A 25,092-nucleotide genomic window follows, 5' to 3' on the forward strand; every position below is an offset into this window, starting at 1 on the left:
TTGATTTGTGTGTAGGTAACTGTACCCAGCTGTCCTTGGAAGGAAGAATGTCATCTCTGGTTTTCAACCAGCCACAAAACATCAACTTAAATAAGCCACAGCTAAGCATGGATTTAAATTAAAATGCATTTTTACAGTGAAGGCTAAATCTGGTCTTGTTGATCCTCTTCTGGTATCCTCACGGTGAAGTTGGGTGCAAAATCAGAAAAATTGGCTCATGTTGTACAGCTGTTGTTAAACTCAGTGTGAAAATTCAGAATGAGCAGGTTTGAGGTGTAATTTGGCAACAGTGAGGAAGAGGAATCCCCAGGAGGGAAGGAAGGACCTGTTCTGTGTGCTCAGGAGGGATAAGAATGTGTTTTTACTGTGCTGTGTTTATGTGCTAAATCACATTAATACTGCTGTAACTCAGGGCCCTGTATTGTATATGAGAGTGCCCATGCCCAGTCCAAGAAACGTTCCCAATTTAACCAGTGCTGATTCAGGCCATGATCTCATGCAGTAATGAGAATTGCATTAGCAAACCGTGGTTTTACAGCAGTGAGAACACTGTCAGAGCTCTCCTTTCCATGTCAGCGGCTTCTTTGCTTGTACAGACTGGGAATATGCAATTTTCACTCCCTCACACTGGATTAAAGGCAGTGTTTTCTGTGCTTTAATCTCTACTCAGTGACAGTTGCTGCAACAGGGAAGGTAACCTCTTTCTGGCTGATTTTTAGGTTGTGAAATATATTTTCTTTGCTTTCTGAAGAACTCCTTGTCCTGTCAGGTTCATATTTATTGCTTTCCTGGCAAATGCTGTTCTCAGTCAGAAGAATATCATGTCAGAGGGATGAGAGGGGATATCTGGTGGCACTTTTCCACAGAGGTTTGAATCTGTTCTCTGCAGTTCCCTGCCCTGAGCCAGCGTGGGATGCACAGAGTGCTGAAGGAACACAGTGAAAGCTGCAGGAAATGCAGGCAGAGCTCCTGGCTTCTCCTTCTGCTCCTCTTTGTGCCATCCTGGGACTCGACCTCCCGCTCCTGCCTCTGGGTGGATGTTACTGCTGCAAAAGCCATGATTTGTAAAGAGTATTTCTCTCTTGTGCTGAGGTCTTCCATGAATTCATACACTGGTTTGCTGCTGGAGCTTATTTTAGGTTGTGGGTGGTTTTGTGTGGTGGAAATTTTTTTTTTTTAATTTATGTTTTTAAAAAAGAGTTTAGTAGTCTTTGTTGTTTGGTTTTAAGGTTGTTTATTGTAAGTTATTTAATTTTTTTTTTTTCTTGAGCTGCTGCGGTTTGCTCAGCAGCTTAGGTAAAGGTACATATACTTTTAGCTTGTTTTGTTTTGTTTTGTTTTGTTTTTTATAGTTTTTTTTAATGCTTATTATTTACATTATTGGTGATTTTTTACTTTAAACTAATTTGTGAGTGCCAATATTAAGAGTGTGGAGGTAAGAAAGAAGAAAAGAGGGAGGGTAGGACAGGCCTAAATCTTTTTATTTTAAAAATTTTGACTTTTATGTATAAAACTAAAACCCCCCTGTATAGGATTTAAACCCCCCCTGTACAGTACTTAAAAATTTTTCCCTCTACTTTGGGATTATTTTTACTATAATATTTAAACTTTTGTGACTTTTTGTTTTTCTTGTAAGGTTGGTAAATCATTCTGTGGTTCAAACTCAAAATCACAGCTGTTTCCAGCTGCCTGCCAGGGTCTCAAATGCTTCTGACCTGGACTTGGAACCTCTAAGAATGTCTGAGGGATATTTTGAGTTCCCTCAGTTTGCTTTTTAGGATCAGCCCCATTAAAAACCTGTATTATGTTGTTTTTAAATACCCTGGATAGGACTGGCATGGGGAAGAATAAAGGTGTGGGTTTGGTGGATTTTTTTCTGATTTTACTTGCTGTATGAAACTGAATTACACATTTCAGCTGATGACAGTGAGGAATATGGAGAGATATCCTGATAGGATTTCCTGAGTACCTGTAACATGGCCTGTCTCTTTCTGAAATTATCCTACTGGAGGCAGGAAATATCAGGTCTATTAGTGAAACAGCTCTCCAGCTATTAGTTTTTAAAGCTTTAAATAGTCTTATCTCAATGGATGTGTTTGCCCTGTGGCTCATCTATCACCCTAAAATGTTTTATCAGCACCTGAAAAAATCTCAGTGAGAAGAATAGCCTCAGATGTTGCCCATTCAAGGGGCTTTTAGATAATTTTTTTTTAAAAAAAGGTCTTTTAAGATCTGGTATTATTTGCTGGCTTTTCAACCTTGTTTCATAGCTCCTGTAGCACCACTTCTATAAATACTCCTCACCAGCAAAGAAAGGAAATCACAATAGATTAAAGGAAAATCAGGTTAACAGGCAGCAATCTCTGCCCATTCAGCCTCAGACATTTGTGAAAATAAAGGATTAGGAAGAATTACTGCCAGGTACTAGCTAAAAAAAAAAAAAAAAAAAAAAATCAACCTTTTGTGTCATCTTTGTGTTCTCTAACAGTTATTAGAGAACAGCTCTCAGTGTCAGAAGTGAGCTGTATTTGAAGTGAGCAGAAGTCACAATGCTGTGAGATGTTGCATTGTTTGTAAATTTTGTTTATTTGACACACAGATGACGAGTATATCTTTTTTTTTTTCCTTAAAAAAAATGCTGTTTCTAGTTTGAAAACAAGTTGGGGTGTGTGCTCTCTTGAGGCCTGATGGAGAGGAGATGGAGACAAGGGGTGGGACATGGAGGAGTTTTCTTTGTCTTACCCTTTTCACAGGACTTTAGAGCTTTTGGAGCAGGTGAACCTGTGCCAGATTTGGCCTCAGTCACAACGAGACATTATTTTTAGTGGAGAAAAAGCCAGAAGAGGAGAATCAAGTTTAGCAAGGTGAGTTTTTTATGCCCAGGACCTTCCAGAGAACAGCCTCACTCCAGATAATAAGAATGTTAGTAAGAAAAATGGTGAGGCAGTGGGGTTTGTTGTAAAAAGCTGGAAGTAGCCTTTGGTTGTAAATTTTACCATGTATTTGCCACCTTATGCTCTTCACAATTAAAATTGGTGGGAAGCTTCCTTTTACCATTGAGTTTTTCCACAGAAGGAAACGCATTCTGAGTTCTGAAGCAGGGAATAAAACAGTTTTCTCAGAGGAGAAAAAGCAACTTTTTGAAGAGTGCACTGATAATTCTGTAAACAGTCAGTTTTTCTTTTAACAGGAAACTGCCATTTAAAGAACCGTCATGGCTGGTGCAACAGTAGAGGAATTATTTAGAAGGAGCAAAGGCTCCCAAACTTGGGATATGAATTCTGCAAAGGGTGTGTTGCACTTGCAGGCTCCATTTTCATGGTGGGCATTTGATTTTCAAGTGTGATAAATGCTAATTCAGCAGCATAGAGAGTTGTTATGGGACTTCAGCTCATCAGAAAGCCACAGTCACCAGTGGAGAAGGAGCAGCAATGGAAAAGAGGTAACATTCCCCTTGATCTGTGGACCCGAGGAAGCAGAAAATTACCTGTGCTTGCTGTCATAAATTTCATGTGTTAGACCTACCTCTAATTAAATCAGGTTGTAAATTATGTGTAAACCTGATGGTACTTTTTAGTTCTCTCTGACAAATGTGTTGAGCTGTAGGAAATTCTGTCTCTTGGGTCCCTGCTCCTGTTTTAGCCTCACTTCTGGTAATTCACCTCTCCTCCTGCTTGTTCATTCACCACTGAGATGTGGTGAGAGGCAGCAAAACAAATACAAGCAGCAGAGAGAAGCTTGAAAATTCCACGTGCTGGGATCACTGTCATGGTTTGAAGTTATATCTAGAGGTCTAACCTTGGTTTATCTTTTACTGCTGTTGAAATATTGGATGTATTTCCCAGCCAGCAAAGGTCCCGTGGATGGAGAGGTCTTTCTGTAAGTGGGTTTTTTTGGTTGTTGTTTTCTTTTTCATCGTGGACAAATGATTAACAACTGAATCAATTGTGCCAGAGGTTGAGCAAGCTGTATCACACAGGCACATCTTGGGTTCAGGCTGGGGCAAAGTCATTTGGAAGAAAAAAAAGAAACCAGGCAGAAAAGGCAAACAGAAAGCTTTGCACAGCCTGAATCACCTTCCCTAACAGTTTGTCCTCAATGTCAAGAGGGCAGTTTATCACTGTGCTCAGTAGCTCTGGGTTAAAAAAGGGCTGTCTGAAATAAGAACTTTTATTTGGAGCAGATTCCTACAAGGGTTCAGTTGTGTGTCTCTCTGTGTTGAATTGTTATCAGGCTGCCAGGCCAGAAAGATGTCTCAGCCAGTGCTGATTTTGCAGGGATGTGGCTCCACAGGCAGAATAATGTCATTTGTAAGGTAACTGTGACACATTAAGGTGTAGCACTTGGCCAGGTAATGGCACTAAGGTTGTTGGGTTTGTTTGTCATTAGTGAATATGAATAATTTTATGTGTAGCACCCATCAGTGCAATAATGAGCAAATTAAAATGAATTTACTCTTTGTATCACCAAAGCACTCAGAGATGTGTCCCAAGGTGAGAAACTGTGCTGCTGAAAGGCAGAGCTGCACAAGTCAGGCTGTCTTCTCATTGTCCAGCAAGGGGAAGCGTGGGAAAACACGATGGCATTCCTCATTTTGTGCAGGAAAACACAGATTTGGAGAACTTTGCTCTCTCTAAGATGCTTGCTATATGCTAAGTCTGATAGGAAGATGTCAGGAAAGACTCTTGTGTCTCAGGAATCAAAAATCTGTGCCTGGAGGGAGAAGCAGCAGGATGTGAAGGCTCAACAGGCAACCAAAGAACAACTCCTCCAGGTTCTGTCTGCTCTGCCTTTGAAAGCCCAGCTGAACTGATGGCCACCAGCCCATGGTAAGTTCTCAGCCCAGTCAGGACCATTTAAGAGAGAGAATGACTCAGTGCAGCAGTGAGAAAACACCAAGAATTGCATTTGATACCCTGACAAGGTCCTGCTTTCATGAGCTCAAGGTTTTGGGGGTGTGGAGCAGAGAATCTCTGTGGCATGGCCCAGCCAGGGCTGAGGCTCTTGTCCTCCCCAGCAGCAGGAGGGACAGGGAATTACTCTCAGGGAGGGGTAGGACTTTCCTTGAGGCGTGAGAATAAGTGCTTATGCCTGGTGCCTGACCTTCCTCTGGAAGACAGACATGAAAACAGCAATAAATAAATGATTCTGCACTCTCTTCCTAGAAAGCCGACTTGAGTTTACTTATCACTTCCTTCTTGCCAAGACTCAAATATGTTTTGTTTGTTGAAATATTCATTTTCCGTGTCCCTTGAAAGGAGCATTACAAATGCAGGTGCAGATTGCTGCTCGGCACAGCTTTGCTGGCCTGGGGAGAGCCGTGTGCTAACCACCCCAGCATTTACCTTGTCAGCCTGCCAGGTGCTGGTCATCTGCTGTTTACAGGGTGGCAGAGCCGCTCTGCAGCTCCTCTTTTTGTGCTTGAGCCCTGTTCCAACCCCCACAGCAGACTGGCTGGGGGTGTTGGCGGTGTGGGACCGCCGGCGGAACCTCGGAGCGATGAGCATCCAACTTCTGCTGCTCTGTGCCGTGCTGGGCGCCCAGACCGCTCGTGGCGTTGGGTGAGTGAGAGTTTCTGGAGCCACATGCAGGGGATGGCAGGAGAAACCATCAGGATCAGCCCAGGCTTTGGTGTTGCACGGGCTGGAATTGCTGTCGTGGGCGATTTCTGCCGTCTCTAATGGACGGCAAAGCCATCGTGTGGAAGTCGGCGTAGGGCAGCGTTTCTGAGCAATCCTGGTGATGAATTGGAGCTGACACATGGCCACACTCTGTTGTAATGTGGGATTGTTTGAACATGCAGCCTCCTTCCGTGCTGGCTGCCCCACAGAGTGCTAGGCACACGGGGGGTTGTTTCCTCCCAGTGCAGAAATGGTGAGATTGTGGCTGGGAGACGTTCCTTTCTCTGCTGGTGGAATGGATTTTGCTGTTTCAGAGAACTGCATCTTGTAATCTTTCCAATCTAACTATATTTTTGCACCGTTCTCTGAACTTTGAGCTTTGATTTCATGCCTCAGCAAGCTGATGAGGTTTTGTAATTCCTTTATTCCATGTGATTTTTAATATGTTATAATGGGAACCCCATGCCAGGCACTAAATCATACTTAAAGCTTCAGCTGATGCTGTTCCTTGTCGGGGTGGAAAAATTGGGAATGTCCCTGTGGTAGTTTCCTTGTCAAACTGGGTATGAAAAGAAACTAATTGTCAACATTTTACTAAAGCTCCCCACTTGAAGGAGGTGCAACAAGGGAGCATTTGTCTGGGACAAGGATTTAATCAGAAATCCTGAATCCACCAAAAGAGGAGGCAGCATTTTTACTGTGGCATTGTGGAAACCTTGGAGACAGCTGCCACGTGAGGGAGTGAGAGTGGCTGGGGTGAGGAGTAAGGGCTCACACTTGGGGTTCAGCTTCGTTACTGGGTTGAAAGGGATTAATGGGTTAATGACTCGTGAACTGAGAGTAGAATCTAAGACCAGTGCCTTTGTCCAGCTTGGGGGAAAATGGGCTGCTGGGCAAAGAGAGACACTTATTCTGGTTTTGAGAAATGCTGAGTGCATGCCAGGCCTTTCCTTGGGATGGATGTTCATCGTGGAGGTATCTGACCTTGGAGCCACGGAGCGAGGGCAGCAACTGATGGTGAAGGTTTTACTGCTTGCACAGCTTGAGCTGAAGCCCAGATTGGTGGGCTGTGGGTTTCGTTTCCCTAGTTGGCACTGGAGAGCGGATCAGGTTTTTCCAGAATCAGTGCCAGTGGAATCAGTGCCATCAGGATGAGGACCGAAATCCAGAGGTTGCGTACAAAGCGTGGTGAGTGTTGGTTCTCCTTGGTGTGAGGTTTCACACAGGTGTAGGCTGAGGGGCCAGGTCCTCAGAGCTCACAGTTTCACAGCCTGAAGCTCTTGTGGTGTTGTTCACAGTGGCCAGGAGTCCCTGAGCCCCAGTGACAGCGTGGCCAGGGGCAGGCACGCCCGCTCCGTGAGTGTCCCACCACAGCCCCGTGACTGCATCCTCTCCTCCTGGTCCTCCTGGAGCAAGTGTGACCCCTGCCAGAAGAAAAGGGTGAGTGCCTGTGCTGGGCACCTCTGAGAAACCAGGAGGTGGGACTCCTTCGAGCCGTGTCCCTTTTGTCCATGGGGTTGGGCAAACCGAGGGGGCTGCTGAGGAAAGCCCTGTACAGGTGAGACCATGGGTTTTGCTTTCAGGTGGATTTTAGCTCTTCAGCTCACCACCCCCAGTAATTCCAGTGCTTTCCAGGGTGCCTCACTGTCCTGAGAAGGTGCAAGGCCAGGCTTTGCAGGGACTTTCCAACACAGTCCTGTCCTTCCAGCATCAGTGCGAGGCACCTTCCCCACTAATGGTCCCCTGTGGGACCTGGAGACACTCGGTGCCTCTCAGGATTAAGATGCTTTTTCTTGTCTGCCAGCCACCATTTTCCACCTGAGAAACCCCATCAAATGAAAGTAATGATCCCAACAGCATGAAGAGCAAAATCCCCGTTGCTGGAGAGACCTCTGCTAACAAGTTGGAGAAGCTGTTCCCAGGCTTAAGCAGAAATAAGCAATGAAGGGAGTTGGGGGGAGAGTGAAGCTTCGTATCAAAGAGTTAATCTCAGAAGCTGGGGAAAAAAGGAGGGCTAACATATTGGATGGAGTAATTGACTGCTTCACAGCAGTGTTGTGGGCGGAAAAAAAATCCCTAATGATACAGAGGGGCAAGTAAATAAACTGACAGAAAATAACAAGGGATGTCGTTACCAGCACTAATTGAAAGAGAGGAGATGGAACTGGATCCTTCCTCGCTCCTGCAAAGTCCCGCACTGCACTGTCAGGCTCATTTAAACAAACTGTCAAAGAGGAGCAAACTTTCCTTCATCCCTCCCAGGCCTCAGCCCTTCCTCAGTACAATTAAAACTGTCGCAGATCAGAAACCTTTGAAACGAGGCAAATTACCAGCTTCACACTTCTGTGCTGACACTCTTCTCTTTTAATATGACAGAGCGCGCTTAGATCAGATCCCGGCGACGCAAAGTTTGTTTTTCAACCAGAGAAGCGTAAAATTCACCATTTCTGTGCACTCGAATCAATATTTTTTACTTCATCACAGTACAGGTTTGCCCGCCTGGAACAGCCCTCTCAGTTCAGCGGAGATCCCTGCGATGGCTCTGACAGGGAGGCTGAGCAGTGTGTCACCAGCACTCCGTGCAGGAGCAGAGCTCGCTGTGATGGCTTTGTGTGTGCAGTCACAGGTAAGGATTTTTGGGATTTGCTGCTCAGGAGTGTGCTGGGCCAGAGGTGTGGGAATCCAGGGCTTCCCTCTGGCTGCCTTGGAAGGTCTGGGAGGGGTCAGGAACCCCCAGAGACACTGTCTGTGATCTCTGGCCATGGAAAAGAGTTTTCAGTCTTACAGGATGAATTACAAGCTCTGAATGTTTGATATAAGTAATAATTAAGTGTGGGACAGGTGCAAAAGTAAAATTTTAGGATTCTAGATAAGGGGTCCAAAGGGGACAAGATGGAGGAAATTGGGTGTGTCCTGTCCTTTTTCTCCTTCTTCATGCCCTCCATGTTTCACTGTGGTGTTGGCATTTTTCTGTTGGTTCAGGCTGGGGACACACTGTCCAACGTAGGTGACAGATATTGGCACGTTATTGTAAATCCAGCACAGGTAGTTTGTGGTATTTAATGTTTGTACCATCCCACTGAGGGCAGAGCCCCACACGCTGCCCTGCAGGACAGAGCTGCGGCAGGGCAGCAGAACATGTTAGAGATAAACAGAATAAACAACCTTGAAACCAGCACAGACCAATTATGGCTTCTTCTTTGGCAACAGGGCAGAAAGACAGAGACTTTCTAAAACCTCGGAATCATCAATAGCACAGATTCCAACACAGAGGGATGCCAGGAATTGACCTGGTTCCTTCCGTGCTTGTGTTTGTGTCAGTGAGTCTATAATCCATCTTTAGAATCTCCAAATAGGAAATTTTTGCCTGGTTATATCAGAAAAATCTGTAGCACAAGCTCAGCACCTGAGATGGGGCAAAGGAAAAGCCTCTGCTCTCCATTTTCCAGTGTTTTGGTGTGACTGAAAACACTCAGGAATTGTGGACGTGGGAAGAGAGGAAGAAAATAATACCATATACAAGGCCAGCTGAAACAGTGTTAGGGTTCAGGAACACACATCATCACGGGATAGGATTGTCTGCAGGTGCTTTTATTGAGAGCTCTGGGAATCAGGGGTACAGACCCAAATCTGACTCCGACATGGCTTTTGAGCTGAACGTATTTTATATTCTATCGTTATATAGTTCACATATTAATTATTAAATTTAAATTGTTCTATTGGATACATTGACATGAGTTTCTCATGATCTTCCTTAGGTCCCTGACCACAGTTTCTCATGATTATTCTTACAATTAAACAGTAATTATATTTAATTACTAAACAATCATCACATCTAACAATTATATCATTTATCATGTACTAGCTACACAGGTGCAGTTCTAGCAAGGTACAAAGTCTTCATGTACTTAGGGTATTTATTTTTCTTTTTGGGGCCTACTAAGTTTAATTTTCCTTTTAACCCTAAATCCCCATGATTTTAAACCCTTTTAGTATTAACAGCATGTTTGTTCTCTCAAAATGAAGAAAAAAGAAATTAGTGAAAACATTCATGCTTTTTATACTTTTAATTATTGTGTGTTTTTTCCTGAGATGAGTGTGGAATTTTAAGGTCATGACACTTTTGAGTGAAACTGAGCAGATGAACTTTGGGAATCCATGCAGATAGAGAAGATTTTTTTTTTCCCCAGCTAGATTTGAACCATTCATTCCAGAAATTTTCTGTTTTGCTCCTAGACTCCAAGTCAGGGAGTGTGATCACAGATTGTTTTATGGGTGATTGTCCCCTTCCTTCCCAGGGAGATGCATTGCACGGAGGCTGCTCTGCAATGGGGATGACGACTGTGGGGACCAGTCAGATGAGAAAAACTGCAAAAAAGTGTTCAGGAAATGTGACCAGAAGATGGAAGAGTACTGGGGAATAGAGAACCTGGCAAAAGGGTGAGGCTGTGACTTTGGTGAGATGCTGCTGTACTTAAGGCTGGGAATGATCTGATGGGACTCCAGGCAAACACTGAGCAGAGGAAAGCTGGAGCAGTTGCTGTATCCAGGAGTGAGCTGGGATCCAGGAACCAGATCCCGAGCCTGGGGGACATGGACCTGCTGGAGCAAGTCCAGAGAAGATCACCAAGTCGGTCAGAGGGATGGAGCAGCTCTGCTGAGAGGAAAGGCTGAGAGAATTGGGTGTGTTCAGCCTGGAGAAGAGAAGGCTCTGGGGTTTCCTCATTGCAGCCTTTCACCTGAAGGAGTGAACAAGAAAAGATGGAGAGAGGGATTTACAAGGGCCTGGAGGGACAGGACAAGGGGGGTTGGCTTCCCATTGCCAGAGGACAGGGTTAGATGGGGTATTGGGAATTAATTCAGTCCTGTGAGGGTGGGCAGGCCCTGGACAGGGTGCCCAGAGAAGCTGTGGCTGCCCCTGGATCCCTGGAATTGCTCAAGGCTGTGTTGGGCTTGGAGCAACCTGGGATGGTGTAAAGGGGTTGGGACTAATTGACATTTAAAGATCCCTCCTAACCCAAATCATTAATCCTTGGCTTTGTTTTCTTACAACCTGTATTGGTTTGGTGGGGAGGGGGAAAATGTGTTCAAAGTATTTTGATTTCTTGCATGACATTGACAGGTGGTGGAATTTTCGTGCTTTGTGTGAGAGGGGTAGGGTAAACCTGCATATTAGCAGCTCTGTGGGGATTAAAATCTAAGTCTGAATTGATTCAGCTTTTGCAGACTAAGATTGTGACAGCATTCTATAAGATCAGACTGTGTGAAAAGACTTTTTTTTTTTCTTACTCTGCAGGGAAAAAATTGCTTTTTACATTAAAAAAAAGGAAAATCATATTGCAAGGAAAAAAAATAATTTTCTCATTATTCTCTGGAGATATGGCTTCTGCACATGTCATTGCTATTGCTTTGTACTTCTGAGTTTAATCAAAATTAAAAATAATGTTGGACAATTATAGGAACATGCTTCTCATCTCTTTGAAGCCACAATTGCTCAGTAATTTGCTTTTAGTGGACTTTCCTTTTTTTCCAGATTGTTCTAAAATTAGAGTTAATTTTTTTACAGCTTCAGTGTCATTATCATGCAAGCCTCCCTCCCCAATATCAGGAGAGGCAGATCCAACAGAGCCCTGGAGCGCTGATAGTTTTTTGTGGGGTTTTTTGGATGAAGTTTCACCCCACCAGCAGCAAGGGGAAAAGCAAGTGATGGGGTTTAATCTCCTCATCTCCACAAACTGCAGTGCTGCATCCTTTGTTAGAGCAGACAGGTTAAGATTTCTGTCCATCCTCCACTGAAATCAAAGGAAAACTCCCTGTGCTTTCAAGGATCAGTTGAGCTCTTGCTTGAGTACCTCTTTTCTTGTTCCCCAACAATTTTTACTGTTATCTTCTGACCCCTGGTTCACCCTTGGCCATCCTGGCAAAGATTTTGGCCGATAAATCAGAGTGGAGGAGTGGGAATTAAAAATCTGTCTGGATGGATGGCATGGATTGGTAAACGTGTCTTTGCAGGTTCTGATGGATGCTGTGGATATTTGGGAGCGCTCAGGGTGAGCAGCCTGGTGGGGTGGGGATTTGGCTGATCCAGTTTGTTCTGCTTTTCCTGGAGAGTTCCAGTAAAAGCCACAAAGCTGCCAGTGCTGGTGGCAGTAACACTGGTGTCATTCACAGTGGGGTATGAAAATTGCCATTTCTATTCATCAAGTGTCAAAATTCAACTTTGTCTTTTGCTTTCTCATTAGTCAAGTCCTTCTGCAGCACCTGGGTTGGTTGGACAGTGAAAGAGGCCAAGCTTTCTTTTGGGGTTTCAAAATAAAGAAGGGTGAAACAAAGAGCCTGTGGCCAAATAGAACAATCTTTTGCTTTTCTCAGCCAAGACATTCAGTGTTTAGCTCTGAATTGATGGTACCATAAAATATTGCTGCTCTCCTTCGCCTGCAGGTTGAATATCTTCACAAACAGCTTGGAGGGGCTGGTCCTTGATCACAGGTACTATGCTGGGGGGTGTTCTCCCCATTACATCACAGACACGAGGTTCAGGAAGCCCTACAACGTGGAAAGCTACACACCAGAGGTGCGTGCCAGATGTGCCTGCAAATAAACCTACACGCACTTCTTCCAATGGATTTAGTGCCCAAAGCTTCATTGCTGGATCATTTGGTAAAAAAAAAATCACAAAGTTCTTGACACCCAATGGGATCAGGCTGATTTTTACCCTATTTAGAACATACTCATACCCCGTGCACTCCACGATGTTGTACACACCACATGCTTTGTGTGAAAACTTGTTCCTGTCACGCATCAAAACTGGATTTCAAATATCATATACTTGACCTTAGTGCTTCTGTTATCATGATGTATTTGAGTGCTGCCCACTAGGAAGCCTTTTCTTTTTAGAATTTGTACTTTAATTGATGCCTGTGTTTAAGATTTCACCTTCTTTGCATAAGATTGACATATTAAGTGAAAGCCTGAGGACCTTGCAGTATGGAGGAGATAGGAGCTTTCCTGCTGCTGTAAATCAAGTATTCTTGAAGTACCTGTGTTAATAATAATAGTGCTTTGCAATTATACAAGGCTTTTCATCTTCAAAGTGCAAGCATTAATTCACAAGTATATTTGTGTCTGCATTCCTTCCCCACGCTTCAGGTGTACAATCACTGTGCAGGAAATGAGACGTGTTGTTTTTCCTTTCTGTTTAGACCAAAGGCAAATATGAATTTACAATGACTGAATACGACTCCTACTCAAATTATGAAAGCAGTGTCCTGAAGGCAAAAGCTTCGCAGACAAGCTTCAGCGTCGGTATAAAAATACCAAAAGTGTTTGAACTTGGTTACAATTCAAATGACATGAGGTTCAAGAAGTTCATGCAGAGGATGAAAAGATTTTCTTCAAGTGTAAGCACTGCTCCACTTAATTCCCTGCTAACGTGTTCCCTGTAAGAGTGTGTGTGTGTGTGTTGGTTTGAGGCTCCTCCTTAGGTCAGCAGCCAGCACTGGGATAAACCAAATCCTTTCCCCAACTGGATTCTGCCATTTGTTCAAGTCTTGACTACCCCCACGACGCCTTCCTTTGTGTTTGCAGCATCCAGGAGCTTTTCCATTCAGCTCTCAGCCGGGATCTGGGCTGCTTGGCCTTTGAAATCAGCCACAGGTTGTTGAGAGGACTCAGTGAAGCTTGAGGGTCCCTTCCAGCTGTGGATATTCTCTGATTCTCAGCGTGGTCTGTCCACTGCCCTGCTGGACATCCACCTTTGAATGCTTGTAGTGAAAAATTGAAACTGAAAAGCCTGTTCAGCTTGAATTTCTAACTGCTATGACTGCCAACATTTGTTTTCTCTTTTTTCATCTGCTGTTGCCATAAACAAGGGTAGTTCATATCAGTGGTGCAATACTATCACCAATCTATGTCTCCTTTCAGTATAAAGTGTACTCAGGAATGGCAAAGTATCCCTTGCATTTGCTTCCTGCAAAGTGGAATTTCTCACAACAAGACCAGAGGATGATGAGAAGCATTTGCAACAGATATCCATAAATAAAACAAATATTAAGTCCTGATTTTATTTTTTAAGCTGCAGTGCTCTATACCGATCCCTCCCTGATGTGCTTGTCCTGCTGGCCCAGACAACTGAACAATAAATGCTTTGAACATAATGGAAGACATTTTCTGTTCCAGACTTTTATGCCAGAAAGGGGAGAGAAAAAGATTCATATCTACATACATATCTACGCAGAGTCATAGAAATATGTGTGTGTATGTGTGAGAGAGTGTTTGTGTTTTCTTCTTGCCTTTCCATTTTAATAAGGGCAAAGTCTGTGAAATATGAATATGGCTCAGCCAGAGAATCATGATTCCTGTACAAATCATGATTTCAGATGTCAGGACTTTTCAGGAGGGAGTTTGTGAGAGATGAAGTTTTGTTAGGGGTAAAGCAGTCCTGCAGGATGCTGAGGTGTCCTTGCATTCTGGATGTGCCACATCAGAACCTGGACCCTGCCTTTTGCTGTCTCCCAGTCATGGCCTGACCCTCAGGAACTTTTATTACTACAAGTTTTACTTTTGCAAAAAACAGGAGATTTTTTATTTTTTTTTTAAGAAATGAAAATTAGAAGATTTCCAGTGATAAGTTGGAAACGGTGAAATGAACAAATCCCGACCAGCGCTGATGGTTTAACTGCAAATAACAAATTCCCTTTGTCATGAGAATGACATCCCTCACTCCTCCTGGGCTCTGCTGCCTTTCCTGCAGTCCAGCAAGTTCATCCACGCCCGTGCTGAGCTGGCTGTTGGTGTTTACAAGCTGAAGCCCCGGGACCTGATGCTTCATCACGAATTCCTGCGGCGGCTCCGGCAGCTCCCTGCAGACTACAGCTACGGGGAGTACCGGGAGCTCTTCAGGGATTTTGGGACACACTTCATCAAGGAGGCCACTGTGGGAGGCATCTATGAATACACTTTGGTCATGAACAGCGAGGAGCTCCGCAAGGCGGGTACGCGCCTCCGATGGTGGGGAAGGGGCTTTGGGGCCAGATTTTAGGTGGGAAAACCTCTGTGCAGGCACACAGGGGTGGCTCAGGTCTGAGAGGGAGATGATGGGAGAAGGAGTCAACAGCATTCCAGAGAAATCCTGCAGGAAATGTGGGAGTTGAGGCTGGCAGTGAATAAAGAGGTTTTCAAAGCATGCTCAGCATCGTGGGCTGGATTTAGCTCACAAAGAAAGGCCCTGTGGCAAGCGTTTTAGACAACGTGTTTTAGAGGCTGACATGATGTTGAGATGAATGAGAATCGTGGATCTTAACACTTCTGTTAGCTTTGAAAACCTTCACCCAAGTTCTTTTTCCACTGCCTTTCAAATGGCAGTTGTGGAACACCTTTAGCCTCGAGAGCTTTTCCAGCATGTAGGAAACAGTAAATAATTTGCTGTGTGACTCTTGTGCCTGACATTGCTCCTGCTCTTTGGCTCTGGCTCCCTTTGTTGTGAGAAATGATGATTGTTGTGTAGGACAGAGCGAGCAGTGTGACATTAATCAATAGCTGCAACCTCAATTATTTATTCATTGGCAGGGGAGTGAGGAACTGCCTCTGCTGTCTGTTTGCAGAGGCATTTACTGCTCTGCTTTGTGCAATACTCTGCTTGTTTCTTCTTTTGCTGTGTGGGAAGTTCCTTACCCTGGAGTCAGAGAGAGGGACAGAATTGAGATTCACATTTCAGGTATTCAAATTCTACCAGAGTTTCCCAATTTCTCAGCTGTTGCTGCAGGCCCATCACAAGCCACGTTTGTTTGAACTGAAGTGTATTATTGTTTGCTTCAAAATGCTCAGTGTCTGCTGACCCAGATCAGGATCCTGCAGCAATAACAATGTTTTCACACTAGTGCTGACCTGGGCTGTAAGTCCTCAGCAGGGTTTTATAGGTCCAGTCTGAGAATTCAGGTTTTTCCCTTCAAATCCCTCATTATATTTGTACTGTCTGTGCTGGAACTGAAGTTTTCTTTTGCAGATCTGGTATCCCACCCTGAGTGACATGGTTGGAACTTGCTCTGCTCTCACACAGAATCCAATCTGCCACATCTTAGAGCCATGGAATCCTTTAGGTTGGAAAAGCTCTCTGAGCTCAGGGAGTCCAGCTCTTAACCCAGCACTGCCAAGGCCACCACTAAACCATGTCCCCAAGTGCCACATCCACGTGTCCCATGAGTCCCTCTGGGGTTGGTGACTCCATCCTTGCCCTGGGGAACTTCTTCCAGGGCTTGATCACCCTTTCAGTGAAGAAATGTTTCCTGATAGCCAATCTAAATTTCCATGTGGCACTTAAGGCTCTTCTGGCACCAGAGAATTGGAGAGGTGCACTGGTAAAAGGAGGAAAAGCTATTTCATCTGTTCTTTTCAAAAAACCTGGAGCCTGGGGAGGTGGAGGAGTGGTGGGTAGTCTGTGCTTAGACATCCACTGTTTTCCTGCCCACTGCAGCTCTGCTTAACCCAGTACAGCTGGGTGGGTGATAAAATCCTCCTCTTCCAGCATTAACCTTGCATTTCCACTTGGCTTCTGAGTTCTGAGAAACAGAGATTTCATTTCATATAGTCCTGTTAAGTATCAAAAAAACCCCAATATTATTCTTCTTCATCATATCTTGTTTTGTAGATATCACATCATATCTAAAGCAAAAATACTTATCAGCTCTCATTTTCTGTGTACACGTACATAAAACATGAAACAATTGTATTAAAAGCTTACAATTTTTGTGTATTTAAGGTTATTCTCTGAGCGATGTCCAGAAATGTGCACAGAAGGGCTTTAACGTTGATGTGAACTTTGGTAAATTCTCTGTGGGGCTTGGAGTAGATTCAGCTGGCTGTAGAGCCCTTTTGAAAGAGATTGGAGGTAAGCACCAAACACTTCTGCCATTTCATTCTTTTGTCATAGGGAAAGGAAGGTTTTGTCATCTTGCCTGCCTGAAATATTTCCCCACTCCCTCACAGCCACTTTTGAGTCTGCTGGCTAACTCCAGCCAGGTTTAAGAGGGGGGAATACCTCAGAGCTCGGGGTTTTTATCCAAGATTTTCTATGTAGAGTGTAAATATCTGCTCAGCATCCCAAGGAGCTGATCAACCATCACTCACCTGGCCAGCTCTGTGTTAATTATCACCTCTCAGCAGGGTAATTGCATCCTGATGGGGAAAACAGGGAGGTGATGGTGTTGTGGGAGCCTCTGGGGGTGTGCACGGGAGGAAGGTGCACCTGGAAATACATGGAGGAGAACAGGGAATATTCCTGGTGGTGAGGAGCATCGGGTTGTGGAAGAAACCTCAAACCACGGGGAAGGTGTCGGAACCCAGGCCTGGTTCAGGGCTCCGTGTGGTGGAAAATTCTCTCCTCCAACCTGTGCTTCCAAAGAAAACTCAGCAGTCTCTGTTGTTTGGTCTCAAAGCAGTTTATTGCAAGTTATCTAAAAGATTTTCTTCTGGAGCTGATGTGGTTTGCTCAGCAGCTCAGGCAGAGGCACACACACACCCTGACATCCTCTCTGACTCCCGACTGCTTCTTCTCTCCCCGCCCAGGGCTGCTGCTGTCTTTTATATGGTACATTACGTGTTAAATGTTTACAGTTTTCCCCCAATGCCTATTACCTATATTAAATGGTGCTTTTCTACTCTAAACCAATCTGTGAGTGCCAACATCATCAAGAACATGGAGGTAAGGAAGAAGAAAGAGGAGGAACAGGGCCGGCCTACATTCCTCCATCTTAAACCCTCTGACCCCCATGTACAAAACAAAAAAACCCTCTGTACAGATGTTAAAACTTCTTTGTACAATACTAAAAATTCTTCCCTTTACTTTGTAACTACTTCTACTCTAATATCTAAACTTTTGTGACTTCTTCTTCTTCCTGCACAGTTGGTAAATCATTCCATGGCTCAAACCCAAAATCACAGCTGTTTCCAGCTGCCTGCCAGGGTCTCAAATGCTTCTGACCAGGGCCTAGAACCTCCAAAAATGTCTGAGGGACATTTTGAGTTCCAACAGGAAGGAATTTAGGGAAGGGAGGCAGGGTGCAGGGTGGGGAATTCCTGAAGGGAGCAGGAGGGACACAGGACATCCTTAGCAGGACAGCAGGTGAGCAGCACCTGTGGCCTTTTCCTTTGTGCTCTGGGTGGGATGGGTGGTGCATGGGAGGGTTTTTGCTGTCAGCTGGTAACTGCAGCCCACAAAGACCAGCAGGGCAGGGCTGGGCGCTTTCCTGAGTGCGTTTTTGCAGACAGCACTGCCAGGAAGCAGTTTGTGGAGGATTTCCTGGCGCTGGTCCGTGGAGGGGCGAGTGAAGACATCACCACGCTGGCCCACAAGGACCTGCCCACAGCCCAGCTCATGCAGCAGTGGGGAGATGCTGTGCAGTACAACCCTGAGATCATAAAGCTGAAGGTACTGCACCCTTCCACTTCCTCCAGCCCCAGCTGAGCTCCTTGGAGAACTATGTGTTTAAATAATTTAAATTTATAATAATTTAAATAATTATTTTAATATTTTAATATTATTTAAATATTATTTTAAATTTTATGAAAATTTAAAATAATTTTATTAATTTTAAATAATCCAAATGTAGGATTTAGAGGGGAAAATAAACCAGGAATAACAGGCCTTATTGTGTGGCTACTGTAAGTGAGTATTCAGAAATGCAAAGGTGGGATGCTTTAAAGGGACTGTGGTTGGAAATACACAAAGTAAACAGCTTTAACCCTTTAACCTGGCTGTGCAGATGGCATTTCTTGCTGCCTGCCAGGCAGATCAGATGATCCACCTTCTGTTTCACCAATGGATAACTTACCAAAAATTATATCTGGCATCATGCATTTTATAAATACTTCTATTTTCCTTGATGTTTATCAGTTTCTGTGAGCACCAGTGACCATTCTTTCAGGTGGTTCAGTGTACATGCCTGGATGTTTGTGCAGCTTAGCTGAACCTTAAAAACAGGAGTTAGGCTTTGGAGAGTCAAGGATTTTTGATCCCTGGAGAGTTTTAGAAATGCAAAAAAAGCAGAAGTGTGTAGCAATTCTGCCTCATCATCTTTAATGTCAAAATGAGTGAATAGTACAAAGGTGCAAGAGAACATCCTTTTAAACAGGAGTTTGGTCTGGTAGAGGTGGAAGTTGATTTATAGTTTTTTTCATTGTAAAATTAATTTTAGGCAAATATCTTTACATTTGTAAAAGGAGGGTGTTTCTCAAAAAAGAGGTGAATTCTAAAAAGGTGAATCAAGCAAAAAAAGAGTAATTTGGAAATACAGCCAGTGCCCATCTGGACTTGCTGCAGCCCCTGGTGTGCTGTGGATTGACCTTCCAGGAATGCACTGGGAGGTTTCAGGGCAGCAGACAAGAGAAATGCAGACCTCTGCACCAAATCCCCCACACAGAAAAACCTCCCATGAGGAACTGAGGTGTTCTTTGTCTTGCCTGGCATCACTGACCAGGCTGCCCAGTGAAAAACCTCAGGCGGATGTAATTTGGATTTGGGATCTTCATTTCCATACCAATATCCCTGTGGGGCTGGAAGATCAAAAGTACCAGTGGAGTGTGACTAAATGTCAGCCCAAGAATGCTTAGTTAGGGAAAACCAAAGCAAATCAGTTCATAAATCATCTGCTGGAGGGACTTGGCAGGTCACTCTTAGTGTATTTCCTCATTTGTATGGTCTGAATTCAAAAAGCAAAGTATGGATCACAGATAATTGATGAAGAGTGGATGTACAGCAGCAGGAAATGAGGATTTTTTTATTTTAATTGGAACATTCTTGTAGTTGGAGCCTGTGATAGGAGGAGGAGGGTGAGCATTATGCTTCCTGTGTGTGGCTTGCATGGCAGCATCTCTGCAGTGAGGATGGGAATTTGGGATGGATCCTCAGATGGCACATGGAATTGTCATCCCACATGCAGTAATGGGGGGCTGGCACTATTGACACCCCACTTTAACTTTCCCTTGTTCTCAGGAGGAAAATAAATGAGTGAGCCAAAGTCTCCTTGGTCCTGCACGTTCACTGTGCTGTGCACGCTCTTGTCTTCTCTCCCCAGATGGAGACCAAATCCTCTCCCTTCTGGAAGGCAATGAAACACTTATCTGGGCTCCATAAGGATAAAAAACAGCCTTGAATTGCAGGAGTGGTGAAGGTGGAAATAAGTGCTGATGTGAATCCCTGTGATTGGTGCCTCTGGCTGTGCTGGGGGGCTGTAGGAGGAGATTTTTGTGGATGGTTTTTAGGGGAAAATTTTAAAATAAGAATAAGAAGTTACTCAGAAAATGTAAGTTAGGGTAAATCTGATCTAAAAATGTCTGTACCAGAAAAATGGATGAGAAAGGATTTAATGAAACTCCTGTGCAACTTAGGCTGTTTTTTACCCAACAAGTTAGATGCTGTATTTTGTTACCCAAAAAATGTTGTTGCTCCTCTGGTGTTGGAAACCAAGGGCAGCATCCCTGGGAGTATTCCTGACATTGTGGCCTCATTTTTCACAAGGCTTTAGCAAATAGCAATGGGAAATGTGGAGTTTGTGCTGCACAGCCTCCATTTCCCCCTCCAGCTGTGCTGCTGCTGAGCCTTGAGATGTTCATGGCATTTTGAGCTTGGGAATTAATGAGGTTTCTCCCCTCCCCATAGGCAGAGCCGCTGTATGAGCTGGTGAGTCCCTCTGACTTGGCTGATTCCATGAAAATAAAGGAGAATCTGCGCCGGGCTCTGGATGAGTTCCAGCTGGAGAGCAGCTCCTGTCGCTGTGCTCCGTGCCACGGGAATGGCACCCCCTTCCTCAGAGGTACAGGGCTCCTGCTCCTCTTTCCTGCCCCCTTGACTGAATTCACAGAATCACAAGGTTGGAAGAGACCTTCAAGATCATCAAGTCCAGCCCCAACACCTCAACTGAACCCTGGCACCCAGTGCCACATCCAGGCTTTGTTTAAACACACCCAGGGATGGTGACTCCACCACCTCCACAGCCAGGCCATTCCAGAACTTTATCTTGAATAGGATAAAGAATCTCAGAATTTATTCCAACCTTTATTTCCCTTGGCACAGCCTGAGACTGTGTCCTCTCATTCTGTCAGTGCTGCCTGGTGAAAGGGACCAAACCCCACCTGACTCCAACCACCTTTCAGGGAGTTGTACAGTGATAAGGAAATTAGTTGGGAAATTGTGGGGAGCATGTGGTAAGCAAGTTGCTCTTTAGTTTTTCCTGTCATTTCTTTACCAGGGAATTGCTCTGTGTTTTTAAAGTTGCTGTGTTTGTAGAATCCTGGTAAGGAAAGACAGCAAAGTCAAGGGATGTGTCTTTGTCATGGGAGTGACCATTATCTGTATCACTTTTACAGAAGAATTTGTTACTTCTCAGTTATGCATTTAAAAAAATAATCCTTGACATATTTAAGTCTCCTCCTTTTGCTTTTAAGATTGCTTCCATCCTCCTGGAGAAGTGACTATTGTCTCAGCATTAATTAGTGTTTGTAAAAGGGTTTTGAAGATGAAAAGCACCATGTAAGTGCCAAGCACAGTGATCACCACCACCACCTCCCCCTGTTTCTGATAGGAGCTGTCCTCCTCTGTAAGCAGGCTGTGATTTTAAAAATTAAGGGGAAAAATAAATTGAATGAAAACCACTCTGCCTAAACAAAAGACATATGATGTGATGAGAGCTTCCAACAAAGGGACCATTTTGTCAAGTGCCTAATTCCAATCTGCATCTGCAAAAGTCCTGATGAGAATTGTTATCATCAAATTGTATCTAATGCAGAAATGATCACTTCAGGTACCAGCAGCTGATTGTAGCACTTCAAGCATTTGTCTCGTGGTGACCTTTGTTTAAATAACTTTGTAGGAGCTCAGTCCAGGTTAGTATTTCATTTAGGATCTTCTCAGCTAAGGTTTTAAATGACCATATATTTTCCTAAGTGGGAACTCTTCTCCAGGTTCCCAACATGGGATGCACGTCCCTGAGCAGCCAGAGCAGGGATATTGAGCTTTTCCTCTGCCATAAAGCCAAGTGAGGATATTCCTGTCCTGGTTGCTCCTTCTTGATGCTGCAGTTTGTTCTTTATCAGCTTTACCCTGAGCTCTCTCCACCTGCAGTGCTGTGTCCAGGTCTGAAACCCCAAATGTTAAAAGGACATGGAGCTGCTGGAGTGAGTCCAGAGGAGGGCACAGGGAAGGCAGGATTAGATGAAATATTGGGAAGGAATTCCTGGCTAAGAGGGTGGGCAGGCCCTGGCACAGGGTGCCCAGAGCAGCTGTGGCTGCCCCTGGATCCCTGGCAGTGCCCAAGGCAAGGCTGGGCAGGGCTTGGAGCCACCAGGGACAATGGAAAGTGTCCCTGCCCATGGCAGGGGATGGGATGAGCTTTAGGGTCCCTCCCAGCCCAAAACATTCCAGGATTCTGTGATCTCTCTTGGAGAAGAGCAGGAGGAGTCTGTGGTCCCCTGGCTTGTGGAATTGCAGCAGTGAGTCTGAGGTTGATCTGCAGGGCAGGAACAAATGTCTGGGGAGGTGAGAGGGGGGTGCAGGGCAGTCACAGCTCCCCTGTTTATTGGCATTGATCCCTTCAGCACCAGAGAAAAATGATGACATTTCACCCACTGCCCCTTCCTCCCAGAAGATGAAGTGCTGGGGAGCAGTGGATGCCTGCTGGGAAATGTGGCTCCAGGTGTGTAATTCCAGCTCTGTGCTTGCTTTCAGGAACAGAGTGTGAGTGCTTGTGTCCCCTGGGCTACAGCGGCGCCGCCTGCGAGACCAGCAGGAGGAAAGGTGAGGGACCCCCAGGAGAATCCCAGCTCTGTCAGGAGTGTCCAGGGCTGGCAGCTGATGGATGGGTGTCAGAACCCAGGCCTGGTTCAGGGCTCCGTGTGGTGGAAAAGTCTCTCCTCCAACCCGTGCTTCCAAAGAAAGGCTCAGCAGTCTCTTGTTGTTCGGTCTCAAGGCAGTTTATTGCAAGTTATCTAAAAGATTTTCTCCTTGGGCTGCTGTGGTTTGCTCACAGCTCAGGCAGAGGCACACACACACCCTGACATCCTCTCTGACTCCCGACTGCTTCTTCTCTCCCCGCCCAGGGCTGCTGCTGTCTTTTATATTTACGTGTTACATGTTTACAGTTTTTCCCTAATGCCTATTACCTATATTAAATGGTGCTTTTCTACTCTAAACGCATCCATGAGTGCCAACATCATCAAGAACATGGAGGTAACGAAGAAGAAAGAGGAGGAACAGGGCCGGCCTACATTCCTCCATCTTAAACCTTCTGACCCCCATGTACAAAGTAAAAACCCCCCTGTACAGGTGTTAAAACCTCCTTGTACAATACTAAAAATTCTTTCCTCTACTTTGTAACTACTTCTACTCTAATATCTAAACTTTTGTGACTTCTTGTTCTTCCTGCACAATTGGTAAATTATTCCATGGCTCAAACTCAAAATCACAGCTGTTTCCAGCTGCCTGCCAGGGTCTCAAATGCTTCTGACCTGGGCCTGGAACCTCCAAAAACGTCTGAGGGACATTTTGAGTTCCAACAGATGGGGACTGATGCCAGCCCTGGCTGTGCCCAGCCTGCCCAGCCCAGTGCACCCAGCTGGTGTCCCCTGCAAAGGGGACAGATGTGTTTTCCTTGCCCTCTTCTGAATTTCTGTTCCCTCTTGAGGAGGTGGGTTTATTTTGGCCTGTGCATGCCTTGCAGTTGTATCAAAATAGGAATTCCTGCCTAGTTCACAATACCTGGAAAGCCTCAGGTCTCCTCCTTAGGAAACAGCTCTGTTTCCTAAGTTTTCCCCTTTGATAAAGCCAGCATGTTGCAAACTGGTCTCCCCTAGATATGCTACCATGCTTTTTAATCTTAAAATCTTGTTATGTTGTTTTGAAGCATTTATTAATGCTTCTTGGTCACTTTATGTCTCCGCTGTCTCCTGACTGATGTTCTTAACTCCTTCTAGTTTAGGATCATCTATGAATTTAATCATTTTGTTTACTTCTTCCAGCTCATTAATTTAGATGCTAAATAATACCAGATCCCAGGCACCCAGAGCTCTGGCACCAACCCACAATTCGATGCACTGCATTTATCACTGGCTTTGTTTACAGCCTTACCCAGTACTCATTCTGCATGGCTGTGTCCAAACTGAGCCAGGCTGAAATGCACTTTAAGCCAAGATTCCACGGAACATGGGCTCAATTTTGGGGTATTTCTAAGGCAGTCCATGGAGCCTTGAAGGGTGGAGTCACTGACACCTCACTTCAGTCTGTTTTTCACACTCATAGCCACATCCAAACCTCCCAAAGCTCACATCCATCCATTTGTCAACACTGTAACTTCATTTCTCACTCCCATTTCCTCCTTTTATGTGTTGCCTCCGTGATGCTCAGTATTTTGAATTTATGTCACTCACATGCTCAGGGTCCAGAAGAATCAGTGTAATAGGAAAAGCAATGGAGGGAAAGCTGAATAGTCAAGCTGTTGTTCATTGAAGTGCTAACACTGCCCCTACCACCTCGAAATGTGGCTGAGACAAGTTTAGTTGGTCTGTTTCCTATCAAGGCTTGGACTAAGACAGAGAGAGAAACGTCCTTCAAGCAAATATAAAGCTAATTGCCCTTTTTTCCCCATCTTTCATGTCTACCTGAAGTGTAGTTTAAACCAACACCAGAGATGCTGAGCAGAGAATTAACACCTCTGAAACCTCATTGTTAATGACTCCAGTGTATTGTTAGTGATGTGGACAGGGGCAGGGCTGTTTGTTCAGATACGATTCATGGCAGCTGACAGCTCTTCCCATGGAAAGAGCTGCTTGCTTCTGAAGGTCCTGTCCAGCTTTGTTGTTGTTTCTTTTCCAGATGCTGCTGTTAATGGGAACTGGGGGTGCTGGGCCAGCTGGTCCCCGTGCTCAGGAGGTCAGAGGACAAGAAAGCGACAGTGCAACAACCCTGCCCCACAGAATGGTGGCTCCTCGTGCTCGGGGCCAGCCTCTGAGGCAGCTCCTTGCTAGAAGGAATCAGTGGGGAACCACTGATGGGCAGACTGCTTGGGAAGACATCACCTTGTTAGCGTTCCAGAACACACATCATCACGGGATAAGATTGTCTGCAGGTGCTTTTATTGAGAGCTCTGGGAATCAGGGGTACAGACCCAAATCTGACTGTGACACGGCTTTTGAGCTGAATATATTTTATATTCTATCATTATATAACTCACATATTAATTATTAAACTTATATTGTTCTATTGGATACATTGACATGAGTTTCTCGTGATCTTCCTTAGGCCCCTGACCACAGTTTCTCATTATTATTCTTACGATTAAACAGTAATTATATTTAATTACTAAACAATCATCATATCTAACAATTATATCATTTATCATGTACTAGCTACACAGGTGCAGTTCTAGTAAGGTACAAAGTCTTCCTATACTCAGGGTATTTATTTTTCTTTTCAGGGCCTACTAAG

The 25,092-nt window shown here is 44.7% G+C and overlaps 1 protein-coding gene across 2 annotated transcripts; it reads left to right on the top strand.

Annotated features, from left to right (window-relative positions):
- Positions 1 to 3,791: 3,791 nt before the first annotated feature.
- Positions 3,792 to 24,872, top strand: C8B (complement C8 beta chain). 2 transcript variants are annotated; one of them, XM_072932567.1, is made up of 13 exons: positions 3,799 to 4,829; positions 4,925 to 5,561; positions 6,920 to 7,061; positions 8,106 to 8,247; positions 9,920 to 10,061; positions 12,063 to 12,195; positions 12,824 to 13,021; positions 14,374 to 14,614; positions 16,378 to 16,506; positions 17,882 to 18,045; positions 20,275 to 20,428; positions 22,339 to 22,407; positions 24,481 to 24,872. In XM_072932567.1, exons 2-13 carry the CDS (start codon positions 5,215 to 5,217, stop codon positions 24,630 to 24,632), a joined length of 2,013 nt encoding a protein of 670 aa, XP_072788668.1. In that variant the 5' UTR covers positions 3,799 to 4,829; positions 4,925 to 5,214; the 3' UTR covers positions 24,633 to 24,872. The 2 variants fall into 2 exon arrangements, with proteins under 2 accessions (XP_072788669.1, XP_072788668.1); XM_072932568.1 differs by lacking the exons at positions 20,275 to 20,428; positions 22,339 to 22,407; positions 24,481 to 24,872 and adding an exon at positions 19,691 to 20,268 and having other exon boundaries at positions 3,792 to 4,829.
- The last annotated feature ends 220 nt before the right edge of the window (positions 24,873 to 25,092 follow it).

The sequence above is a fragment of the Taeniopygia guttata genome, chromosome 8 (genome assembly GCF_048771995.1).
Source record: "Taeniopygia guttata chromosome 8, bTaeGut7.mat, whole genome shotgun sequence".
Lineage (NCBI taxonomy): Eukaryota > Metazoa > Chordata > Aves > Passeriformes > Estrildidae > Taeniopygia > Taeniopygia guttata.

Bases quoted from the DNA above. Each gene is read 5' to 3' on its own strand.
- C8B (XM_072932567.1), top strand. From the start codon at position 5,215: ATGTTTTGTTTGTTGAAATATTCATTTTCCGTGTCCCTTGAAAGGAGC. The intron at 5,562-6,919 runs GTGAGTGAGAGT...TGTTGTTCACAG, and splicing joins CAGACCGCTCGTGGCGTTGG to TGGCCAGGAGTCCCTGAGCC. The intron at 13,022-14,373 runs GTAAGCACTGCT...CCTTTCCTGCAG, and splicing joins TGAAAAGATTTTCTTCAAGT to TCCAGCAAGTTCATCCACGC.